At 35.8% G+C, this 21,616-nt stretch overlaps 1 protein-coding gene and 1 long non-coding RNA gene across 2 annotated transcripts in view; one reads left to right on the top strand and one right to left on the bottom strand.

Moving 5' to 3' along the window:
- Positions 1–6,713: 6,713 nt before the first annotated feature.
- On the bottom strand, positions 6,714–18,286 carry LOC119468722. The gene is made up of 3 exons (XR_005197485.1): positions 17,955–18,286; positions 17,006–17,090; positions 6,714–7,096 (listed from the first exon to the last, which is right to left on the bottom strand). It is a non-coding gene; the product is annotated as an uncharacterized LOC119468722 (long non-coding RNA).
- EREG (epiregulin) overlaps positions 18,194–21,616 on the top strand; it is a 20,330-nt gene continuing 16,907 nt past the window's right edge. Inside the window, exon 1 of the mRNA XM_017512919.2 lies at positions 18,194–18,395. Within this exon, the coding sequence (XP_017368408.1) occupies positions 18,347–18,395 (49 nt within the window). The 5' untranslated portion in view covers positions 18,194–18,346. The remainder of the gene's footprint in view (positions 18,396–21,616) is intronic.

The following is a 21,616-nucleotide window of genomic DNA, read 5'->3' as shown; positions in this document are numbered from 1 at the left end:
AAAAAAAAAAAAACTCTGGAGGAATTTAAAAGCCTATGTACCGAACTTTCTGTTACTGATACACCACGCCCAGCTTTCAACAAAAAAAGTACAAGGCATGACTACAGGCAAGGAAAAGAACATATGAAGAGATAAAAACAAGCATCAGAACTCAGATATGACAAAGATATTGGAAATATGACATAAGGAATTCAAAATAACTGTGATTAATATGTTAAAGACTCTAATAGAAAAAGCAGGCAATATAAAAGACTTGATGGCTAATGTATACATAGGGATGGAAATTCTAAGAAAGAACTAAAAGGAACACTAGAAACCATAATACTATAACAGAATTGAAGATTAGTTTTGATGGGCTCAAGAGTAGATAGAACACAAGTCAGAACAAGTGAGAAATGAATCAGTGGACTTGAAGATAAATTAATAGAAACTGCTCAAAACTGAAATGCAATGAGAAAAATAGAATATACAAAGACAGAACAGAGCATCCAAGCATATGGAAACATTTCAGAAAGTGTAGCATATACATAATGGGAATATTTTAAGGAAAGGAGGAATAAAACAGGGCAGAAGGAATATTTAAAATAATAGTGGTTAAGAATTTTCCTAAATTAATGACAGAAAACAAAATACAGATTCGGGAAGCTCAGAGAATACCAAACAAGGTAAATAACAAAACAATCTAGGGCTAATATCATATGCAAAGTGCAGATAACCAAAGACAAAAGAAGAATTTTGAAAGAAACTAGAGAAGCACATTCTCATAGAGAACCAAGGATAAGAACTGTAATAAACTTCAAATCAGAAACCATACAAAAAATAGCAAAGTGAAGTGACATAATTAAAAGAAATAAAGACAGAAAACAACCACCTAGAATACAGTATACAGTGATATCATGCTTCACATGTGAAGAAGAAATAGAGTTTCTGAGACAAACAAAAACTGATGGAGGTTATTACCAGCAGACTTGCACTGTGAGAAATGTTAAAGGTAGTTCTTTAGGGAGAAGAAAAATAAAACTTGGATCTACATCAAGAAAGGAAGAACATTAAGGAAAGAGTGCATGAAGGTAAATAAAACTTTCATTTTTCTGTTAATTGATCTGGAAGATAACTGATACATAATGACGAAGGGGTCAATTCTAAGAAGGCAGAACAATCCTAAATGTGTATACAGCAAGTAACATACAAACAATGCAAGGCAAAATTGATACATGTGAAAAAAGAACAGACAAACCACCATTATAGTTGGAGACTTTAACACCCCTCATTCAGTAGTTAATAAATCAAGCACGCAGAAAATCAGTGAGCATATAAATTACCTGAAGAGCACTATCAATCAATATTATCTAATTGACATTTATAGAATATGTCCAACAACAGCAGAAAACACATTCTTTTGAAGCTCACATGGATCATTCATCAAGATAGTATACATTCTGGGCCTTATAACACACCTCAACAAATTTAAAAGAATATAAATTATACAATATTATTTTAGAAAAGTCAAAATCAATATTGAAATTAAAATTGAAATCAACAACAGAAAGATAGCTGGAAAAGTCCCAAATATTTTGTAATTAAACAATACACTTCCAAATAATACATGAGTTAAGGAAGTCACAAATGAAATTTAAAAATATTTTAAACTAAATGAAAATAGAAATACAACTTATCAAAATTTGCAGGATACAGACAAAGCAGTGCCAATAGAGAGCTGGGAAGCTCTGCTTTTAGGTGGGTTTACTCGTGAGTCCAGAATTTGGCTGGAGGCAGCCTAATCTACACTGGTTTTATCTGTGGGCTTAGCTCTGCCTTACAAGGCTCTTTCCTTCCCCTGAGAGCTGTGACTATCCCAAGCATTAATTTTCCCAGTGCTGTCAAATGCACAAGAAAGCAAGCCCATCCATGCAAGTACTTCTTGAGTCTCTTGCTTGCATCATATCTGCCTACATCCCATTGGCCCAAGCAAATCATATGGCCAAAACCAGAATCAAGAGGTAGGGGAGTACTTTTGACACATGGATGGAGGTGGGGTTAAGAGGGCAAATATTTCAGAAAAATAATCTGTTACAGTAATAGTGCCAACTTCAAATGGCTATTGTAAGACTTGAATTAGGATATTACTTTATGTATATATAAACTCAGCATAGTAGTTGGCACATAGTAAATGCACCATCATTTTTAACAATTTTTCCAATTCTTTATTAGGCTCTGGAAATAAAATACGCATACTTCTTGTCCTTGTAGTGCTTATTAGTAAAACAGATACTGCATATGTAATGATAAGAAATGCCAGGTGTTAAATGGCCAACATTTGGGAACACTCTCCAGAATGAAGATTGATCTTGCATACAAACCTAAAAGTCCCAGCAATTCAAGTTTATGCCTAAGTAAAATTACAAATACTCTAAATTATAACCTTTAGAAATAATAATAAAAAGTCAAATTTGAGTATTAAACTCTTGAATGTCAAGGGTTTACTGTGTTGCATTAGTCTTTAATCCAATCTTAGTGATTTTAAAAACAGTAAAAACCTTGTATGGTTTATAGTTTCCAAGTTAGTTAATAGTTTCAAAGTTCAAAATGGCTAAACTTTATTGAATTCTTAGCATAGACCAGGCACAGTTTTAAATATTTTGTGCATATTTAAGACCCACAACATTCTTAGGAAATGGTGATCCGATTATTTCTGTTATACAAAGGAAGAAAAACAGGCACAGAAATATTAAATGACTTGCCCAAAGTCACACAATTAGTAAATGGGGTAGTCAGAATTTGAATCCAGTTGGCTCCAAGCTCATGCATTTAACTCCCATCCTCTTCAGTGCTTTCCCATATATCATCCCATTTAACATCCCTTCATTCATTCACTTAAAGAATATTAATGGTGCACAATAATGTTCCATGTACAGAGCCAGGTACTAGAGAATATGCAAAAAAGTACAAGACATAGGGCCTGGTTCGCCATCCAGGAAAGGAAAGAATTTAAAAATTCTTCCTCAGGCCATTCTAGCATGGCCTAGAGAAATCCATCTTCCCTCACTAAGTCTTGATTTAATCCACAAAAGAGAAGAGTCTTTTGGGAAACTCCATATACTAGAATTCTCCAGGTTGTTAATGGAATCCAGGTGCAACAAACCTCTAAGCATGGGCTTGCTTTCTTGCGTCTTTGATCTATATTTCCTTGGGAAAAAAAAGAAAAAAGCCTCTTGATTGTTTTGTTTCACATGGTTTTAAAAGCAAGGAGAAATCCCTTCTTCCTCAATGCATTATATTCTATTGTCCTATCACAAAGAAACTGTGCCCCTACATCCTCAGTTTTCTATAGAACCAGACACTATAGCTTTTCAGTTGGCTTACTCATCATTCTGGCCTTTTCTGTTCAGCTCTGGATAGGAAATATTCTGAGTTGTTTGCCTTTCATTCCCCAATAGTCTCTCAGCCCCAACGAATGATGCTCACTTCATGTTAATACTGCTCAACCATCTTCCCCTTTGGGTGACCCTTTGCCCTATCTGATAGATGATTTAGGTTAGGAAAAGGTTTTATTTTTGGCTCTGCAGGCCTCTGAGAGTTTCATTTGGAGGCCAATTGTCAGCATCAAACAGTCTACTTGTTTGGACCTCTCAGCCAGCTCCTCTAATTCTCATCCAAATAGATCCTCAAATCCTGGACCTAAATGCTTCCTTGCAGGAGCATGGATTACTATGAGATGACGTGTCTGCGTGTGTTCTCCATTTTTGGAGTCTTGTGTAAGCTAAGGAGATATGACTTTCTTGGAGGAGGGAGTTTATCAAAGTTGGCCTCTGATATGGCTTTAAATTGAGAGCCTTATTAAATCAATGTAGTTTGAAGCTGTGTAGTCAAAAGTTAAAGCCAAACTGGGATTAAGCGGAAACTAAGCTAAAAGTGAGGTGAAGAGTGCTGAGAGTCTGAAGAGTGCGACGATCTGCAAAGGAGGAGCAAGAGCCACAAGGGGATTGGCAACAAGAGGACTGAATTGATGGAGAACGGAGTGTAATGTTCAGACCATGATCAGTGAGAAAACCTTGTGCTTGGGCAGTAGTTAGGAGGTCAACTCTAAGGCAGAAGTAGACCAGTCTTGCGATGTAAAGGGAACACCAGAAAGACCAGGGATTTGAAATCCAATAATCCTAGTTTCAAATCTCAGCTTCATCACTGCCCGATATTAAATGTGTTATTTAACTCTCAGGTATTCACGAATAAATTGGAGATTATTATATCAAATCCATGAATAGTTTTGAAGATTGAAAGAAGGAACATATGTAATATACCTAGCTTCATTTTTCACACACAGTAAATATTCAATAAATACAAATTCTCTCTTTCTTTGCTTCCTAGTCTTCTTCCCCTCCCGTAACTACACCATAACCTTGATTCATCTTTATAAACTGGTTTTGTGTACCTGTCTTAAACTCAGTGATTTTAGGAAGTTCTGATAACCATTTTCCATTCTTTCTAATTAGTTTAAAACTGTGGAATGCTACCTTTGTGTTTGAAATAGCACACATTGCTCTAGGCACAATCTGTTCCCATTCTTACTCATTGATAAAGTCTAATTTTCCTTTTGACCAAAGTGAAATATTCGTTATGTGAAAAGGCATGAAGAGTGAAGCAATAAATAAATTATGTTGGCCTTCAAAAGATAAAATTTATTCCCTTACCAGAAACAAAACAGTGACCACTCAAAACTTAGGATTAAACACTGAGCAAATTCTGAGCAAAACTTAACATTGAATTCATGGTTAAAATACAAGCAAATCATGTAACCAAATGCACAAAAGCCCATAATATTAATTCAAAAATTATGATGCCACATTTTAAACATGTATGGAAAATAGCATCATAAGAAACCCTAAGGGCCCAGACAAGTTTTATGGCACTTGTACCTGCAGTATTGCTTGAAATAAAAAAATCATATGAGAAATCTTTTTTACAGTAGTTTTAGAAGTAGTTGTTTTTGTCATACAGGATTTAACCTACAAGGTAATGAAATTATAATGTATAGAAGTAATTGTCAAACTTTTAAAACCAATGTTTCTTAAATGAAATTTTATGTGGAAGATCTACATACATAATAAAAAATAGCAATAGTGAGAGTGAGAACCTGGAATTTATCTTCTTCAGAAACACATATTCTGTCTCCCATGTCTGACCCCTACAGAGACTCCTAGCCCCTAACCACCTCAGAAAGCTCCTAATGCTGCAGAATCCACAAGAATGTCACTGTTCTAAATCACCATAAAACTACTTTTTTTCTGAATTGCATGTTATACCAATTGATGTGCCATTAAATACATTTTAATAAATCTCAGCTATAAAGCTTAATAAATCTTAGCTTTCAATTAATTTTAATAAATTAAAATAAAATTAATTTATTAATTTAAATAAATAATTTAATAAATTTTAATTATTAATTTTAATAAATTAATAAATCTTAGCTTTCAAATGTAATTTAAAAAATCACATTGCTTCTCAACAATTTCTTTTTAAACATTTATTTCAGATATAAATGAATAAATATTCCTGGGTATGCTTCATCATTATTTAAAACGATTTTAGGTCTGGAAGACCATGCACTACTTCATGAGGTTAAGAAAACCTCATGAAAATAGTAATATTTTACTAAGATAATTTTTAAATGACAAACTTCCAACTTAATAAATTAAGATGAAAGTATATTTAGAAGAAAAGTTATAACTGAACACATGTATGATCAATCAATGAAGAAGTTGGAAGCAAGAATTTTCTTAGTAATAAAAAAGTATCTGGATACTTTTAGCAGTTTTATTTATAAGTTCCATGCTACTTTTGTTTCTATCTAAAAAGTGCTTTAGTTTCAAACCTAATATTGTTGAATAACTTGACTTGTCTTTTACCTTCTATCATAATTAAGGCCTTTATAGAGAAACGTGAAAATATTTTAAATACTTTAAGTGCAAAATGTGGGAATAGCAAATAACAGTAAATCCAAGGAATTGGGTGATGTCTCTTCTCCTCAAAATAACGAAGATATATTTATCTTCTAGGTTTCATTATCATTCCTATATTAATTTTCAAAGTAATAAACATCCAAAAGAGATCAGTTTGTTTTTTTTTTTTAATGTGGAGCACAAAGATATTGTATTGGTTGGACTCCTTATTTCTGGGTTGCCTATAGGAGCCCCTTGGCTCCTTAAGCTGCACAGTGTTTTCTCAAAATAATTCATCTCATCTCTGGCCAGTTTTTCTTAGCATTATTCAAGATGTTATAAAGTCTTCAACAACCAGCATATTCTAAAGATTTCTTAAAGTATTTCTCCTGCTCAACAGGCTCCACCAAACCCCTTATATGACATTGTGACTTGTAAGTGATGTCAATCAATGTTGAGAAGTAATGTTACATGGACTGGTTAATGGGCAGCTCTTCCTTTCCATTGGCCCTAACTTTGAACCGTAGGTGTCTAACAAAACTGGTCTGGGAGCTAATTCAGATAACATGCACGTCATTAATATAACAGGAACCACAGTTGCAATAATTTTTAATATTGTAGTGTTTGATTACTATCAGATATAGAATGACCTAGTTCCAATGTAATTTCCTTCTCTTCCTATAATCTGTAAAACCAAAGAAAATGACAGAGGTTCATTTCAATTGATTTAGAGGTTTTCTTTTTATTTATTTATTTTTTCTTTTTTGCTAAGGTTGAGGATGTGCCCCGGAAAAAACAAAACAAACAAACAAAAAAGACAAGCCACAGTAGGATCTTTAGCCAATACTTTTTCCAAAGAGGACTTTGAGGGCTTTGATATTTAAAGGGGAAAAAGTGGGCAGGCGGGGAAAAGGGAAAGAAAAAAAAGATGGAGTGTCTGATCACATTGTTATGAGAGTTTGATTAGGCTCATTGAGTCCACATGTTGCACGCAAAAAGAAGGAGGTGGAGGAAACAATTATATATTCATCTCATGTTCAGTACACCTGTACTTTACATACAACAAAGTCAATATTGAGTAGAGGAAGAAGTCAAATATACTTTTGGTTCAGGACGGACAGGGTCAGGGGACGATTTCTGGTTTTCTCCCGTCCTGTACCCTGAAGATAAGCAGCTATATTAATACATAGTTAGGGTGAGGGAGGCCACCTGCAGAGACATGTGCCACTCTATCTATCTATCAGTAAAGCAACAAAAGGAAAGTGTGTGTGTGTGTGTGTGTGTGTGTGTGTGTGTGTGTGTGTGTGTGTGTGAGAGAGAGAGAGAGAGAGAGAGAGAGAGAGATTCAGCTTCCACACTTAACTTTTCCCTTTTGGCATAGTGAATCTGGGGTCTGTTGATTTTATTTTCCTTTTACAAATCTATCTAATGGAATTCAGCTTTGGTAATCAAAATATTATTCAACAACCTTGTATTTACTGTCTACTATATGCAAAACAATACACTAGAGACAGCAGGGTTTCCAAATAGGAGGAAGACATCATTTGGGATTCAAGAATATTTAAATCTGACATTGAAGAGTGTACAACTTTTAAATCAGCACTAAGAAGAGCAATAGCTAGTATTATTAAGTAACTTATATGTGCCAGGAAGGTTTTAATATTTTTTACTTTATTACTTTAATTTTCACAACTGTCTTATCATTTCATTTTATATATGAGAAACTTGCTCAATATCACACAATTACTCAGTAGTGGAGCCTATATTCAAACGCAGATAGCTAAGAACCTTCACTTACTTCCAGTGCGTCATGCAACTTTTCTGATACAAAACAAATGATGTATGTAAAACATTAAGGAGTTTTAAAGACGTAAAAATACAGACTCAACTGGAAAATCAGAACTTCTTAAATGAGATGGCTTTGAAAATAAAACTTGAACTATAATTGGGATTTTAACATCTAAACACAGGGATGATGGTAACCAATGAAGAATGAAAAGGGGAACAAAATCTGGAAGTCAACAAGGTAGAGTGGAGAAAATGTTTTTTCTCTGATAATTAGAAAGTCAGTTATAACCTGTATTTTGAGATATTTAACAATGCAGAAAAGGTGAAGCTGATAAAGGTTGTGATAAAGTGGAGGACTTTGTGAGGGCCCAAGGTAAATGGGACTTAAGATAGGTGGGAGAGAAAAGAAAGTAGCAGAATAAGAGACTGGTAAAGATTTCAGGGAGAATAATAACTAGATAAGACTCAGAAGCAGGTAAGAAGCAAGTCAATAAAGAATACACGCAGAGGAGCCAAAAAGAAGGAGTCTTATTTTTAAGTAATGGCAATGAAGAACAATATGGTAAATGAGTTAATATATAAAAAAAGTCAAAGGATATAAAAAAGCTACTATACTTAAGAATATCTTAAGCTGTTCTGATTTAAGAGCAAAAGTACTCCTAAAAGATATTTCTCAGCTTACTTTCTTTACATGGTACTTAAATAATGCCTCCAAAATTACTGTTTTTCATTTATATATTTATTGTATGGCACAAATTGATTAGTGAGGTCAATAGATATTTACAAATTAATTTATTTACCAAATATTTATTGAGCATGTGTTGCGTGTCAGATACCATGTTAAGTACCAAGAATATAAAATAAATAAAAAAGGAATGATATCTTTCTTCTAGAGCTTACTTTTTAATGGAAGAAGCAAAGAAAAAAATGTATGAAGAAGTGATAAGTTTTATAATAGGATAAGTTCAAAATGTAATGTAAAGCAAGGTTATCACTCAGGGAACCTAATATGGTCCAGGAAGATCAGGGAAAATTTCTGGAGGAAGTGGTATTTAAGTAGAGACTAATTTGAGAGTTGACCAGCACAAGAAGTAAGCAAAAGTACCAATTAACTAGAGCTCAAGTGTCATAAAAATATTTTGAATTCAAAAGTCACATTTGTGGAAATGTTACATAACCCCAAGGCTTCAACCCTCAAATTTACCCTCTAACATCAAGAACCATTCCTACCTTCTTGTTGCACTATTGAGTTTGACATATTTTACTGACCTGCAATTTTGGAAGGTTAAGGATTTCGCAGAGCTTCCAGAGACCTCGGTACAGCAGATATCTTAACAAAGAGCAGAAAGTTTCATCTCTGAGTGCCATAATGTTCACAACAATACTGGCATTTTAGGTATCTATAAAGAAAAGGGTAGCTATAAATGAACAACCATTTGTTTTGGAGACCCATAATATATGAGATATATGTTTTCCAAGTCCAAAGACATACCTTGTCATCTAGGTAGGACACAGATGGTCTCTAGGCAATTGGCTCAAGCGTTATATAAAACTTAGCTATTCTGTTGGTGAGATCTGGAGTTTCATTTAACTTCATTTTTTATATACTTTAAAGAATATAGTTGCACTAAGCCAGAAAGAACAGATCTAAAGTATTATTTCTTCTGGTACAAAAGGTAGAAAGATAACTGGATTTTATATGTAAGTGTGTTTTGGAAGGTGTCTCTATAGAAGAAGGAAAATTAATGGTGTTCCAGGGAGTTTGTGGGGTTGGTTGATGAGATGACAAGAGTTTTGAGGAATTCTGATGCTGGATTTACAGCTGAAGCAAGCCACAGTCACTTGAACGTAGCATCTAGAAGCCTTAAGAATGTTTTTCTTTCATTTCATCATTCTTCTGATCTTCCATTCTGAGGTCCAAATCAGTCCAAGTTCCACAGCACTATGTTAACATTGAGCACATTGGCCCATATTTATTTCTCAGACTCAGTTTTTAACCCTCACTGAAGATAAAAGTTTTTCCCAAAAAATTGGGGTAGAAGGGAAAGGAATAAGAAGCAAGATCAATAAATTTAAATAAGGATTGAATGTAATATTAAGTATAGTATTTTAGAGAATTACTTTGTTCCTAATATTACTATTGCAATGTGCAAGAATACTTTCCTTAAGTAGTAATAATGTTTATAAGAGTTATGTAGTATTAAAGAAAATTATTTTGGATGTTTCTTCCAAATTAAATAGAAAAATGTAAGTAGACATGTTATAGTAAAATTCACCATAAGTCGCTTTTCTATCCCATTCGTTTGAATATATTGCAGGTTAGACAAAGGCCCACATAGAAGAATGATTTATCTCTATTACCTGAGTTTTACACTTACACTTTGACAACTTATGAGAGGACAGGTTAAAAATGTCCTCATTCTGGAGCTCATTGATACCCATCCCCACTTATAGATTATTTGGAATCAGAAGAAATATATGATTTCATACCTCTGTAATTTGACTTCTCTCCTCTCTATGCTTCTGAACTTTCTCCTGAAAGGTGACTGGTGACCTCATTACTGCCAGATCTTTTCCTTCATTCCTATTGTTTTGACGTCATTGTTTCACCTGCTATTGGTGCCTATGCTTCCTCTTGGAAACACCCACCTCCTTTTTCTTTGAAAATCCGGCACTGTCATGATTACTCTCTTACGATTTTGAACTCTTTTGTGTCTCCTGGCACTAAGTAAACACCTAATGTGTATTATTGTTAATAATTATGTCTTACAGTTTTGTCTCATTCTTTTTATTAAACATAATCTTATTTGAGTCCCATGAAGGACAGGAGCAATTACTTGCAAGTAGTAGAGATGAGGCTAGTATAGTTTCAATATCATAAGGTCAAGGGACTTAGAAATGGTCAGAGCCAGGACTGAAACCTAGGACTTCTAACTATTAATTTGGTGTCTTTTTGGCTTAACTGATTATTTTCTTTTTTGGTTTTTAGAATATTCAATTTATATACTTTTCTCCCATCAGAAAAAGTAAAACTGTCTTCATAAATGTGCTTTGGGTCATATAACAAGATTGGCTTCTTAATCCTCAGCAGGATCTGGATTTTCTAGCTCCTAAATCCCCATATTGTGTTTTGTGGAATTCATGATTCATATGTTTCAAGCAAAGGGAGGAAGGTTAAAAAAAGGAGGGGGAAAAGCCTAAGCAAAAATCTTAGGAGAGATGAAGTCAGATTTTAGAAAACCAGAGAAACCTGTTCATAAAATATATAACATTTCCATATCCTGAGGATATTATCTGTGCTACCACTCTAGAGTATTTTAGCCAATAACTTTGCACACTTGCCTGAGGTTGCCTAAGGCACATACTGGTCAAGAGATAATAAAATTGTGGTTCTACCTTCTTAAGATGGTACTAAGAAAGCTATATGATTAGAGATCATGTAGTTCAAGCCTGCATTTTAAGGATGAGAAGTGTCTAACCCAAACAAGTTATAATCTACACAAGAGCAGATAACAATTTATTTTCAGTCAGGCCTGGAGCTTGAAACTAGAATGTGGAGTTCAATATTCTTTCTCTTTACATGTTTTAGTTAAGACTAAAACTGTTTGCCTGTAAAGTTACATTGATTTGGGATTCTTTCTGGACCAAATGAATTGGAATCCCTGGAAACGTAAGGCCCAGATATAATTATATCTTTTTCAAAGCTGACTAAATGGTTTAAAAATGCATCCACAGGTGAGAACCAGAGTCCAGCAAGCCTGACAATAAAATTTTAATAATTTACACAAATAATCCTTACAAAGTAAGATCTCCTAGAAGATATAATCTTATTTAAGTGTAATTTTATTAGGGGGTATTTAAGTTCAAATATATATTATGAGTAATAAAGACTTTAATAGCTATTGTTTTATTGCCTTCACTAGCAATGTTTTACTGTCTGTTAGTGGTAGTGATAAACAGAGAAAAACATATTAATCATGAAAAAATTCTTGGAGGTTTTGTGGCATTGCACTCAGTCTTCTATGTGTTTTACCTCCTGGGTCTGCATAAATTAGGTACTGCCTGTTGAGTCTTAGATGATATCTTCAAGAAGACTGAAAGACAAGAAGATTGCCAGGTATGGTGGCTCACGCCTATAATCCCAGCAGTTTGGGAGGGCAAGATGGGCAGATCACGAGGTCAGGAGTTCAAGACCAGCCTGGCCAACACAGTGAAACCCCATCCCTACTAAAAATACAAAACATTAGTTGGGCATGGTGGCAGGCATGTGTAATCCCAGCTTCCTGGGAGACTGAGGCAGGAGAACTGTTTGAACCCGGGAGGCGGAGGTTGCAGTGAGCCGAGATCGTGACACTGCACTCCAGCCTGGGCAACAGAGCCAGACTCTGTCTCAAAAAAAAAAAAAAAAAACAAAAAGTAGATATTTAAACTTGAAATATTTTTTCTTTTTTTTTTTGTTACCAGGCTGAAATGCAGTGGCATGATCTTGGTCACTGCAACATCTGCCTCCAGGCTCAAGGGATTCTCCTACCTCAGCCTTCTGAGTAGCTGGGACTACAAGTGGGCACCACCACACCCTGCTGATTTTTGTAATTTTAGTAGAGACAGGGTTTCGCCATGTTGGCCAGGATGGTCTCAATCTCTTGACCTCGTTATCCAGCCGCCTCAGCCTCCCAAAGTGCTAGGATTACAGGCGTGAGGCACCGCACCCGGCCTGCTATGTTTTATTCTATTCCTACATCTAAGAAGAACATTAATATAATATTTGTAAAACCACACAAATCTACATATGATCATGAAATAATCATGCAAATGATTGACAAGTAAAATGAAAATTTCCTTGAATTAAATATGTGCATATATGGCTGTCTTGTAGGTGCATGAGACATAAAATGTTGAATGAATGGCTTCATGAAAGTTAGCATTTTAACTGTTAAATGTTGCTTAAGGAGTAGGAAACATACAATTATATGCAACTAGGTGTTAGCTAAACATGGAACATGAAAAAGCAGTCCTTTAAATAGGTGTAGCTGCATTCCTAATTCATCATCGCTATGTGTACAAATTACTGTTGTGTGGGTTTACATAAGTGACTGAAGGGGAGGTTCTATTATTAGGGAACAACTCACGGCAAGTATAACAAGAAGCAGCTTGAGAATCAGCTAGGTTCCTAAAATCACATACTATCTGGCCTTTTAATGTTTTGTGATTATTGAATCATTTTCTAGAAAATTATGTTGAAATTCATGGGTGGGATTTTAAATGTGCAATTTTTAGAATAAAATGTTTTTCATAAACACAATGAACAATAAAAAAGTAATATTAGCAAATGCTTTAGAGATGGAAACTGAAAGACTGGCAAACATGATTTTCTGATGAAAAGACAACAACATATAAATTTCTTTTTAAGAAAAATAAATAAAAACTATCTGCAAAGGGATATGAATGTTCTTTGCAAGTAACCTGAGACTAAAAAACTCCAGAAACATGGATTTTAATTTAAAAACTGAGAGTATCGTATGTATAACAAACTCTGAACTTTAGGTGCACTAAATGCTACAGGTTAAAGCAATAGAATATGATGGCAAAGACTACAGATGCTGTTGTCAGGCTGCCTGTTTTGAATCCCATCTCTGCAATTTATGAGCTAAAGAACCTTGAACAAATTTCTTAATCTTTTGTGCTTTAATCTATAAAATGGAAATAAAAGAGTACTTATTTCATAGGGCTATTTTGAGGAATAAATAAGCAGATATATTTATATTTCGTTTTATTTTACCTTTATGAGACAGGGTCTTACTCTGTTGTCCAGACTAGAGTGTAATAGTGTAATCATGGCTCACTGTAACCTTGACCTCCTGGGCTCAAGTGGTCCTCACACCTCAGCGTTCAAGCAGCTGGGACGACAGACATGTGCCACTTTTCTGGCTAATTTTTTTAATTTTAATTTTTTGTAGAGGCAAAGTCTCACTATGTTGCCCAGGCTAGTATCAAATTCCTGAGCTCAAGAAGTCCTCCTGCCTCAGCCTCCCAAATAGCTGAGATGATAGTCATAAGCCACAGCATCTGGCCAGCAAATATATCTTGAACCTCTTAGTGAGTTATAAGCATCAGGTAGAAATATTTGCTGCTGTTACTCTTATTACTTGTCATGTGTCATTTAGATTTAAGAAGAAGTATTGATTACTTCCATGTTCCTTTCCACCTATAGTTTTGAATCTCAATGAAACCACAAATAGAATAAATTGTATTTTAATGAATTCTCTTATCTAATCAGCTATTGGCTAATTTGCCATCCATATCATTCACTCAACACTCAAATGGTATGTGAATTTTTAAACGTGTTGGATAATTTTTAATTTCAGAAAAACTCTCGAATTATCAAGTTAAGAAGAAAATGTGATTTGGATTTTAGTAAACTTTAAAACTTTCTTAGTTCTTGTTTTCTTCTACATCTAATTATATATTGAAAGAAAAACAAGATCATTTTCTTTTTGAGTTATTAAACCAATTGAAGAATGGATTAGTCCACAGGAAAAATATTTTTTAAAAAATCTATGATAAAAACTATTTAAGTAAAGAAGAGTATTTACTACATTCAATATATGTCCCTTCCTTTTCTCTATTTTGTCTCTAACTGGATTGTTTTTCGGGTTCAGAATTTTACCTGTCTATATCTATGTATATCTCTATAAAAATGCTATTACTGACCTGGTACAGTGGCTCATGCCTGTAATCCCAGCAGTTTGGGAGGCTGAGGCAGGTGGATCATCTGAGGTTGGGAGTTCGAAACCAGCCTGCTTAACATGGTGAAACACCGCCTCTACTAAAAATGCAAAATCAACTGAGCATTAGGGTGTGTGCCTACAATTACAGCTACTTGGGAGGCTGAGGCAGGAGAATCACTGGAACCCAAAGTGGGAGGTTGTGATGAGCCAAGATTGTGCTATTGCACTTAAGACTGGGCAACAAGAGCAAAACTTCGTCTCAAAAAAAATGATCATAAAAGGCATAAATTCGTCATTAAATGGAGCTTGCTAAAAGGATCCCATATGGTGAACACGCAATTAAATTTATGATAACATCAATAAAAAATTAGCATCTTCTAGAACAGAATTCATATTTAAGGTCTTTTAAAAATATTAAATGAAACAATTTGATCTTGAACACTTTCCTAAGTTTTTCAATTCCTTAATTGTAAAAAGGCAATCCAATACCATTTTATCTCAGTGGTTTTTGCTAAGGACTAATAAACGACTTGAAACTTTTGTGTTATGTAAAAACTAATTCAGGAAAGTAGCTATGCTCTTTTTTTAAATTAGAAAAGCAGTAATTTCATAATAAACAAGTGCCAGTTATAGTCAGAAGAAATAACAACTTGACAGAAAAAGAAAGAGTTGGAAGAATTGTAAGGTGTTATATGTCCTTGTATGTTGCTAAACGCTGGCTCTATGGGTAAGGCCCACGGCTTCAACTGATTGCAGTCTACAATAGGTTTAATACTGATATCAGTTTAGAGCCTGTGTGTGTGCTCCCAGTCTAGGATTTCCTAATTTTTCTCATGAGAGGAATCTCTTTTAATTTAAAAGAATTATTTTCTGCAGGATTCCTCTTCCTCATTTAACACTGCTTACATGTTTGCCCTATATCAGTTAAAAAACACATGGCCCACAGCCTTTATGAACTCAGTATCAACTTAAAATGAATACATGTTACTAATTACTATAGAGGCTTAATGTATGTTTAAAAGAAGATTTATACAAATATGTGTGTTTTTAGTCTATACATAATATTTAGATTTACCAACCCCTTAGAAAGGAATCCTAGTATGTCTTAAACTGGGAATTGCTGACGTTGCTCATGTATTAAAGTCACTTCCTAGTTGGAAAATTCTATGACTTGGTTATTTTCTTCCCAAACTATTCTATCTTTAAATAAGCTTTGTGCCTTTAAGAAGAATTATGATTATACCTCATACTATGTATATATATTTAAATGAACAATTAATGAAAATTGTTACCAATTATTAAAAAAAAAAAGACGAAGAATACTATTTTGCGGAGGCAGTGCAAATCCTCTGATGTGTCATGGTGGAGTCATTCTCGAAATCTAATGGCTAGAAAATTGAGTAAACATAGAACCAATAAATAAAAGATTTCTTCACATCATATAAAATCAGCCCACAGAAGAGCACATTGCTGTGGAAAATTTTGAGACAAGCACAAGGATTTTTTTCACAGTGATGATATCTCATGCTGGCAGGCATCAGTTACAAAGTGAAAAAATTCCTCTTCACATATCAATACCACAGAGGTGACTGTTGTCAATTATTGTCAGCATGACCCCATTCTCCCCATCGCATCCCTACCATCTTTCTTTTCAGCATAAAACACATTATATTTAAAGAAACAAGACATTAATCAGGATTAAAATCTCTTGCTCTCACTCTTTGCAAGAAAATGCTCCCAGTTGACACTCCATTCATTTGAATTCTGCTTTCATTCCTCAACCACTGGGACTATTTTTTTTTCCAGATTCAATTTGTAGGACCAAAGCCATTATGTAACCATAAAAGTCACTTTTTCCCATTCTAATTTATGAAAGTTGGGATCCCTACCAAAGCTATAACCCATTTCTAATATCATCTTCCTTGGTTTCATTTCTTCTTTTCCTAAAAAGCAATTAAGTGAGAAGTCACTCAGTGCCTGCTTTCTTGATAGATTAGGAAGCTAGACTTAGGAATCCAGCCTACCTCCATCTATCTTACTGTTCACTGATTCATTTAACTCACAAATATTGACCAACTACCAAGTACCACCATCCTAAGCATCAACATTTGCATATAATGGTACGTATTTTTAGTGAGCACTAACTCTGTACTAGGCGCTGTACTAAGCACTTTCATTATTTTCTTGTGAGTTGGATACTATTATTATTCCCATTTTACATATGAGGAAATTGAGACAGATTAAGTAACTTGTCCAGGAATTCACAGGAAGACAGTTTAAATCTTAACCCCTGAAAAAATGATGAAGTATTTGTTACTAACGGGAGCGTTGTGGACATTAAAGGGCCTTAGGGTAAGGGAGAAAAAAGCCAGAAACAAAAAAGAGGAATGGCAATAGTAATTTTTTAAAAAGTAGAAATAGAAAGGTAAGGAGTTAATATCCATTAGATTCCATTTTCTATGCAAATATATACTACTTACATTTAAATGAGTACTGTAGAATTGACTCACAGTTCTTAGGTCCTACAGGGGAATGCAGTAAGAATTTACTTACCATCCAGTAGATACCATTTTCTATTCAAGTATGTACTATTCCCATTCAAATGAGTACTGCTGAATTGATTCATAGTTCTTAGGTCCTACAGGGGAATGCAGTAAAAAGACAGACAATTTACACAGTACAGAGCTGAACATAGGACTTGAAAACAAAAACAGTTAAGTAATACAAAGTAGCTTTCCAGGTGTAAAGTACCAGGCCTAGACTTCTGTGAGGCTAGGAGAAGATAAATGACAGAAGCTGTAAGAGATCAGAATAAAAAGGGATCCATAAGCCCAAGAAGCCTAGGCCCTTGAGGAGAACCATGAATTTGAGCAGGATGTGACTAATTCTGTTAAAAAGTGGCCATTCCCTCAAAGTATGACTCCATCAGCCTAGGCATGAAAGTGGGAGTGAGCAAAGGCTTAGAGAGTTTTCCAGCCTTGCTGGGATCAGGCAAGTTGCCTAGGGAAGTAGTGGGAGCTGTGGCAGGCCTTGTCCAAAACGTAATGGGAAGTCATTGAAAGGTTTTGTACAAAGGAATGACAGGATGAAGACACTATTTAGGAGGAAGTTATATCAAAAGCAGCAACCTGATAGATTGCAAATACAACAGAAGAAAACAAAAATAACAGGGATTTTCTTCACAAGGACTCAACTTTGAGGTGGTAAATGCTTGAGCCACATGAGAAGCAGGGGTCTCAGAAGGAAGGCAGAGATGGGAAAGGCATTTCTGGGTGGTGGCGTTTAAATGCTTGAATCACTGACAGACTTCAAGTATGGGAGTTTTTGTGGCTGAGGTTAGTAAGTCACAAACACAGCTCTCTAAAAGCTCCGTACTGGGAACGCCAGCCTCAGCTGAAAGCCTGATTCAAGTTATGTCTGTCACCCTGAGCAACCAAAACCACCCACTACAGGGCAGGTGACCCCACAAAGCAAACCCACCCGTCTAGTCCATGCTCCCCACCTCCGAGAAGGAGGTGGAAAAGTTTGGGGAGTAGTCCCAGGCCAATCAGAAGGACATTTTTTCACTCCTCAGCCACTACACTCAAGTGCTCCAAAAAGGGAGGATGACTTCCGGACGGTCCTCCTGTCACTCCTCCTCGGGCCAATTATGAAACTCTGGGCACTCTTGACCTCACCCCGTTAGGGCCCGGGAGGGGCTCCAGAGAACAGTATAAAGTTCGCAACACCGGACAGTTGAGTTCACTTGCCTGATAGTTCCAGTGTCAGAGGGACACGGCAGTGTGGCCCGCTCCAGGCTCTCCGCCGCTCCAGCCACTGCCACGAGCCCGTCCGCTCCCGCCCCCGGCCCAGCCCCAGCGCCCGCGCCCGTCGCCGCCGCCCGCGGGGAGGAGGATGGAGAGGCTCTGTGCTGTCAGGGTCCCCGCGCTGCTCCTCTGCCTGGGTAAGCTCTCCCGCTCCGGCTTCCCGCCTCTCCAAAGAGGAGACAAATAAGGAAGGCTCCTGTGCATTTGTCATTAGACACGTACGGAATTGTCTCCGGGTTCAAGTGTGCTTCATTTAAAATTATGTCTTGTTATGTGAGTCTGTCTTTCCCTATAGTGGGACTGGGGGTGGGGACGGGGGATCCATGTTAAAATGCCTTTTGTTGGTGAATTAATTATTGGCATATATGTTATGCATGAATTAAAATATCTCCTCATCAAGCAAAATAAAAATGGTCGAAAAGTTTGTTTGTTTGTTTTAAGTTGCTTGTCCTAGAAATCTAAAGTCCTGGAACGCACTGTTGACATTTCATGTCTTGCTCCTTTTTGTTGGAGAGTGGAGAATAGAAACTAGACCCAAACATAAGAAATTTTTTTTTTTTTTTTTTTTTTTTGTGGGGGAAAAAGCTCACTCCTCTGTCTTGCACTATAATTTATCTTGGTTTAGCTTTCCTGGGGGAGCTGGTATGCGCCAGTGCCAGCTGGCTGAGCTCCAAACGCAACAGAAATGAAACACTGGTGGAGGGTACCTGGAGCAGAAGGGCGTGGGTAAGTCATGGTGCTCCCCACCGCCCTTCGCCCCTACACCTGCTGCTTCCGTTTTCCCCTGCAGCCTTCCAAGCAGGCTCTGGAGAAAGCACTCTGCACTTGCTGCTAATTGCACTGCACCCCGACGCCTATGATCGCTGAAGGTATTTTAATGCCAGTCTTTCTATTTAAGATGATTTAGTTCTAGTGGGCAAGGAAAATTTTTTCTAAATAGTCTTTCAGTTTGAAAAACAATCACTTCTTTCTAATTCCTTACACTTCAGTTTAAGGAATTTGAAAGAGTATGAATATCTTAATAAGAAAATAAAAGTTACCACCAGTTTCATATTCTCCCTGGAGTTGGAATGAGGCTAATTCCCGAGACACTCTAACTCTACCTGTGAAGGATGTGACTGTTAAATTATTATTTTGACACACTTTATCTCAGCGGTTGAGAGACCTAATGAAATGCATATTATGCATAGTTGAAACTTACAAGTCTAAGTCCAGGAACACAAGTGGAAACAAGATATGTAGTTTCTGCCAAAACTGAGCTACTTGCTAGAAGAGTCTTAGTAAACAATGTGGCTTTGCTGTCTTTGTTTTGAAAAGAATTAAATTAGAAAGGTGACAGTCTTCCTAGAGTTAGAAATTAACCTCGAGGTCAGAATAACTTAGCACTTTTTTTCTCTCACATGTAAGATTGCATCTAAACAATGCACATGTCTGTTCTGGGTGTCTCGTTGAGTATTCTAATTTGAGACAGCAAGAGCCTATGAATAACCTGGTTACTACCTACCAGTGTGTGTGTTGTGTGTGTTTGTGTTGTCATGAAAGTGCTTACCTCCTTTATTGCATTACTTAATTATAGTTCATCTATTTCGTCAGCTGCCAAGCCCATTTCCAAATGAGTTAGGTCAGTTTCTGTTTTCCCAGTTTGTTTGGATATTTCTCTGCCACTAAGAAACTTCCTGTTTGAAGTTCTGTATTATATCTCTAAACTCTATTCAGTTATGCAGGGCCCATAGCCTTATTCTGGCAAGACCACCTGTTATTTCTGAAATTGTCTTCTTTTCCCCAAACAAAAGATTTTCTAAAAATACTTTTCCCAAAACCTTTCCTTCAAAAAAAAGAGAGAGAGATTTATTTTAAATTTTAGCATACATATTATAACTGCTTTATGTAGAATTTATACATAGTTATGCCTAGGGAATAAAGCTCCAGCCTCCACCCTTAACACGTGCAGATTGAAATTGCTACACACAATCATTTGGTTACTTTTACATTTTATACATGTTTGATATTGATATTTTTGTTTTATAAATTGGGGAACTATGACCAAATTTCCCATAGAAAAGGAGCAATAAAGTAGAGTTCACACTAGGCTGCTAGCACGTTTAGCCTACTGAACAATAAGTAAAAGAGTTCAAATACTTGATAGCATTTTTCTAAATAATCTATAATTTTAGAGCAGAATTGTCTTTTTTAATCCTGTGGTTTTTCTAAAGACAGGAGGAGAAATTTTTACCTTGAATTCTGCAGTTATGTTAAGGGGCTTTCTATTTAACATCAAACATTATTATTCATGCCCACGTGGGTTTTTGAATATGTTCCTGAATGACATCTCCAAGACAATTTAGTCCTACTTCATCAATGAGACAGAAGTAAGCAGAAGAGATATTCTTTTTTGAAAATGTGAGAATCATAAATCTCAATGAAACAATAGGCTTATCTTTGATTATTTCTGTTGACCATGAGAGTTTATGAGTTACCTAAGTCTTGGCACAGCCTGAGATGACAAATCTTGTCAGAAAACATAATGATAGGCCTTTCCTGTCTGGATTTTGACCAAGCACCATCACCACCTTGTGCATGGTCTTGCCATGTGAGCGTCTTGGGTAATTGGGTGTCTAATTCAGCACTAGGACCCAAATCCAGGACTTGAGAAGAGAACTAACAGTTACTAAATGCCCACTGTGTGCCAGCCATGTTGTGTATTAGGTGCTTTAAACATATCCTCTCCTTTATTTCTTAAAATAACTGTGTGAGGTAGGTATGATTAGCCCAGTTAAGTCAAGTACCTTACAAGGACTCAGAGATAGTAAATGGCCAGGTCACTCTGTGATAATGAGGAAAGAGCCAGTGAGACTCAGGCTTAGCAGGAGCGTAATAAGCATAGCAGATTCTAAGAGAAGTTCCAGAGGAGTCTGGGGCTGCTCCAGGGCTTAGATCCTCTCATAGGTACAGCACGTGCACAAATGGGCTTTCTGACCCTTTGTGCAAAGTCAGGCAAATAAAATAAATAAATAAAACATGACTAGTCTCTTAAGAATAGTCATAGACTATTCTCAGTCAAATAAAACATGACTATTCTCTTAAGCTGTGCTAAAGTATGTTGAATTTTCATTTAGCGTTCATAATTTTTTATAAACACAGTTCCTAAGATATGATTTTCATTACAAAGCAGTCATTGAAGTTAGCTGACTGGGGTCCTGATTTTTATGTTTTCCAAGATTTACATTAAGCAAAGCAATAAATAGGGTAACTTACATCTGTTTTATTTCTTGTATTTCTTTTTTTTTTTTTTTTTTTTTTCCTTTATGCTTTCCCTTTTTTTATTCGAGAACAGTTACTAACATCATTCTAGACCTCC

The sequence above is a fragment of the Cebus imitator genome, unplaced genomic scaffold, assembly GCF_001604975.1.
Source record: "Cebus imitator isolate Cc_AM_T3 unplaced genomic scaffold, Cebus_imitator-1.0 Scaffold480, whole genome shotgun sequence".
Taxonomy (NCBI): Eukaryota; Metazoa; Chordata; class Mammalia; order Primates; family Cebidae; genus Cebus; species Cebus imitator.
Note: the sequence above shows the minus strand (reverse complement) of the source record. Positions and strands in the feature narration are given on the sequence as shown.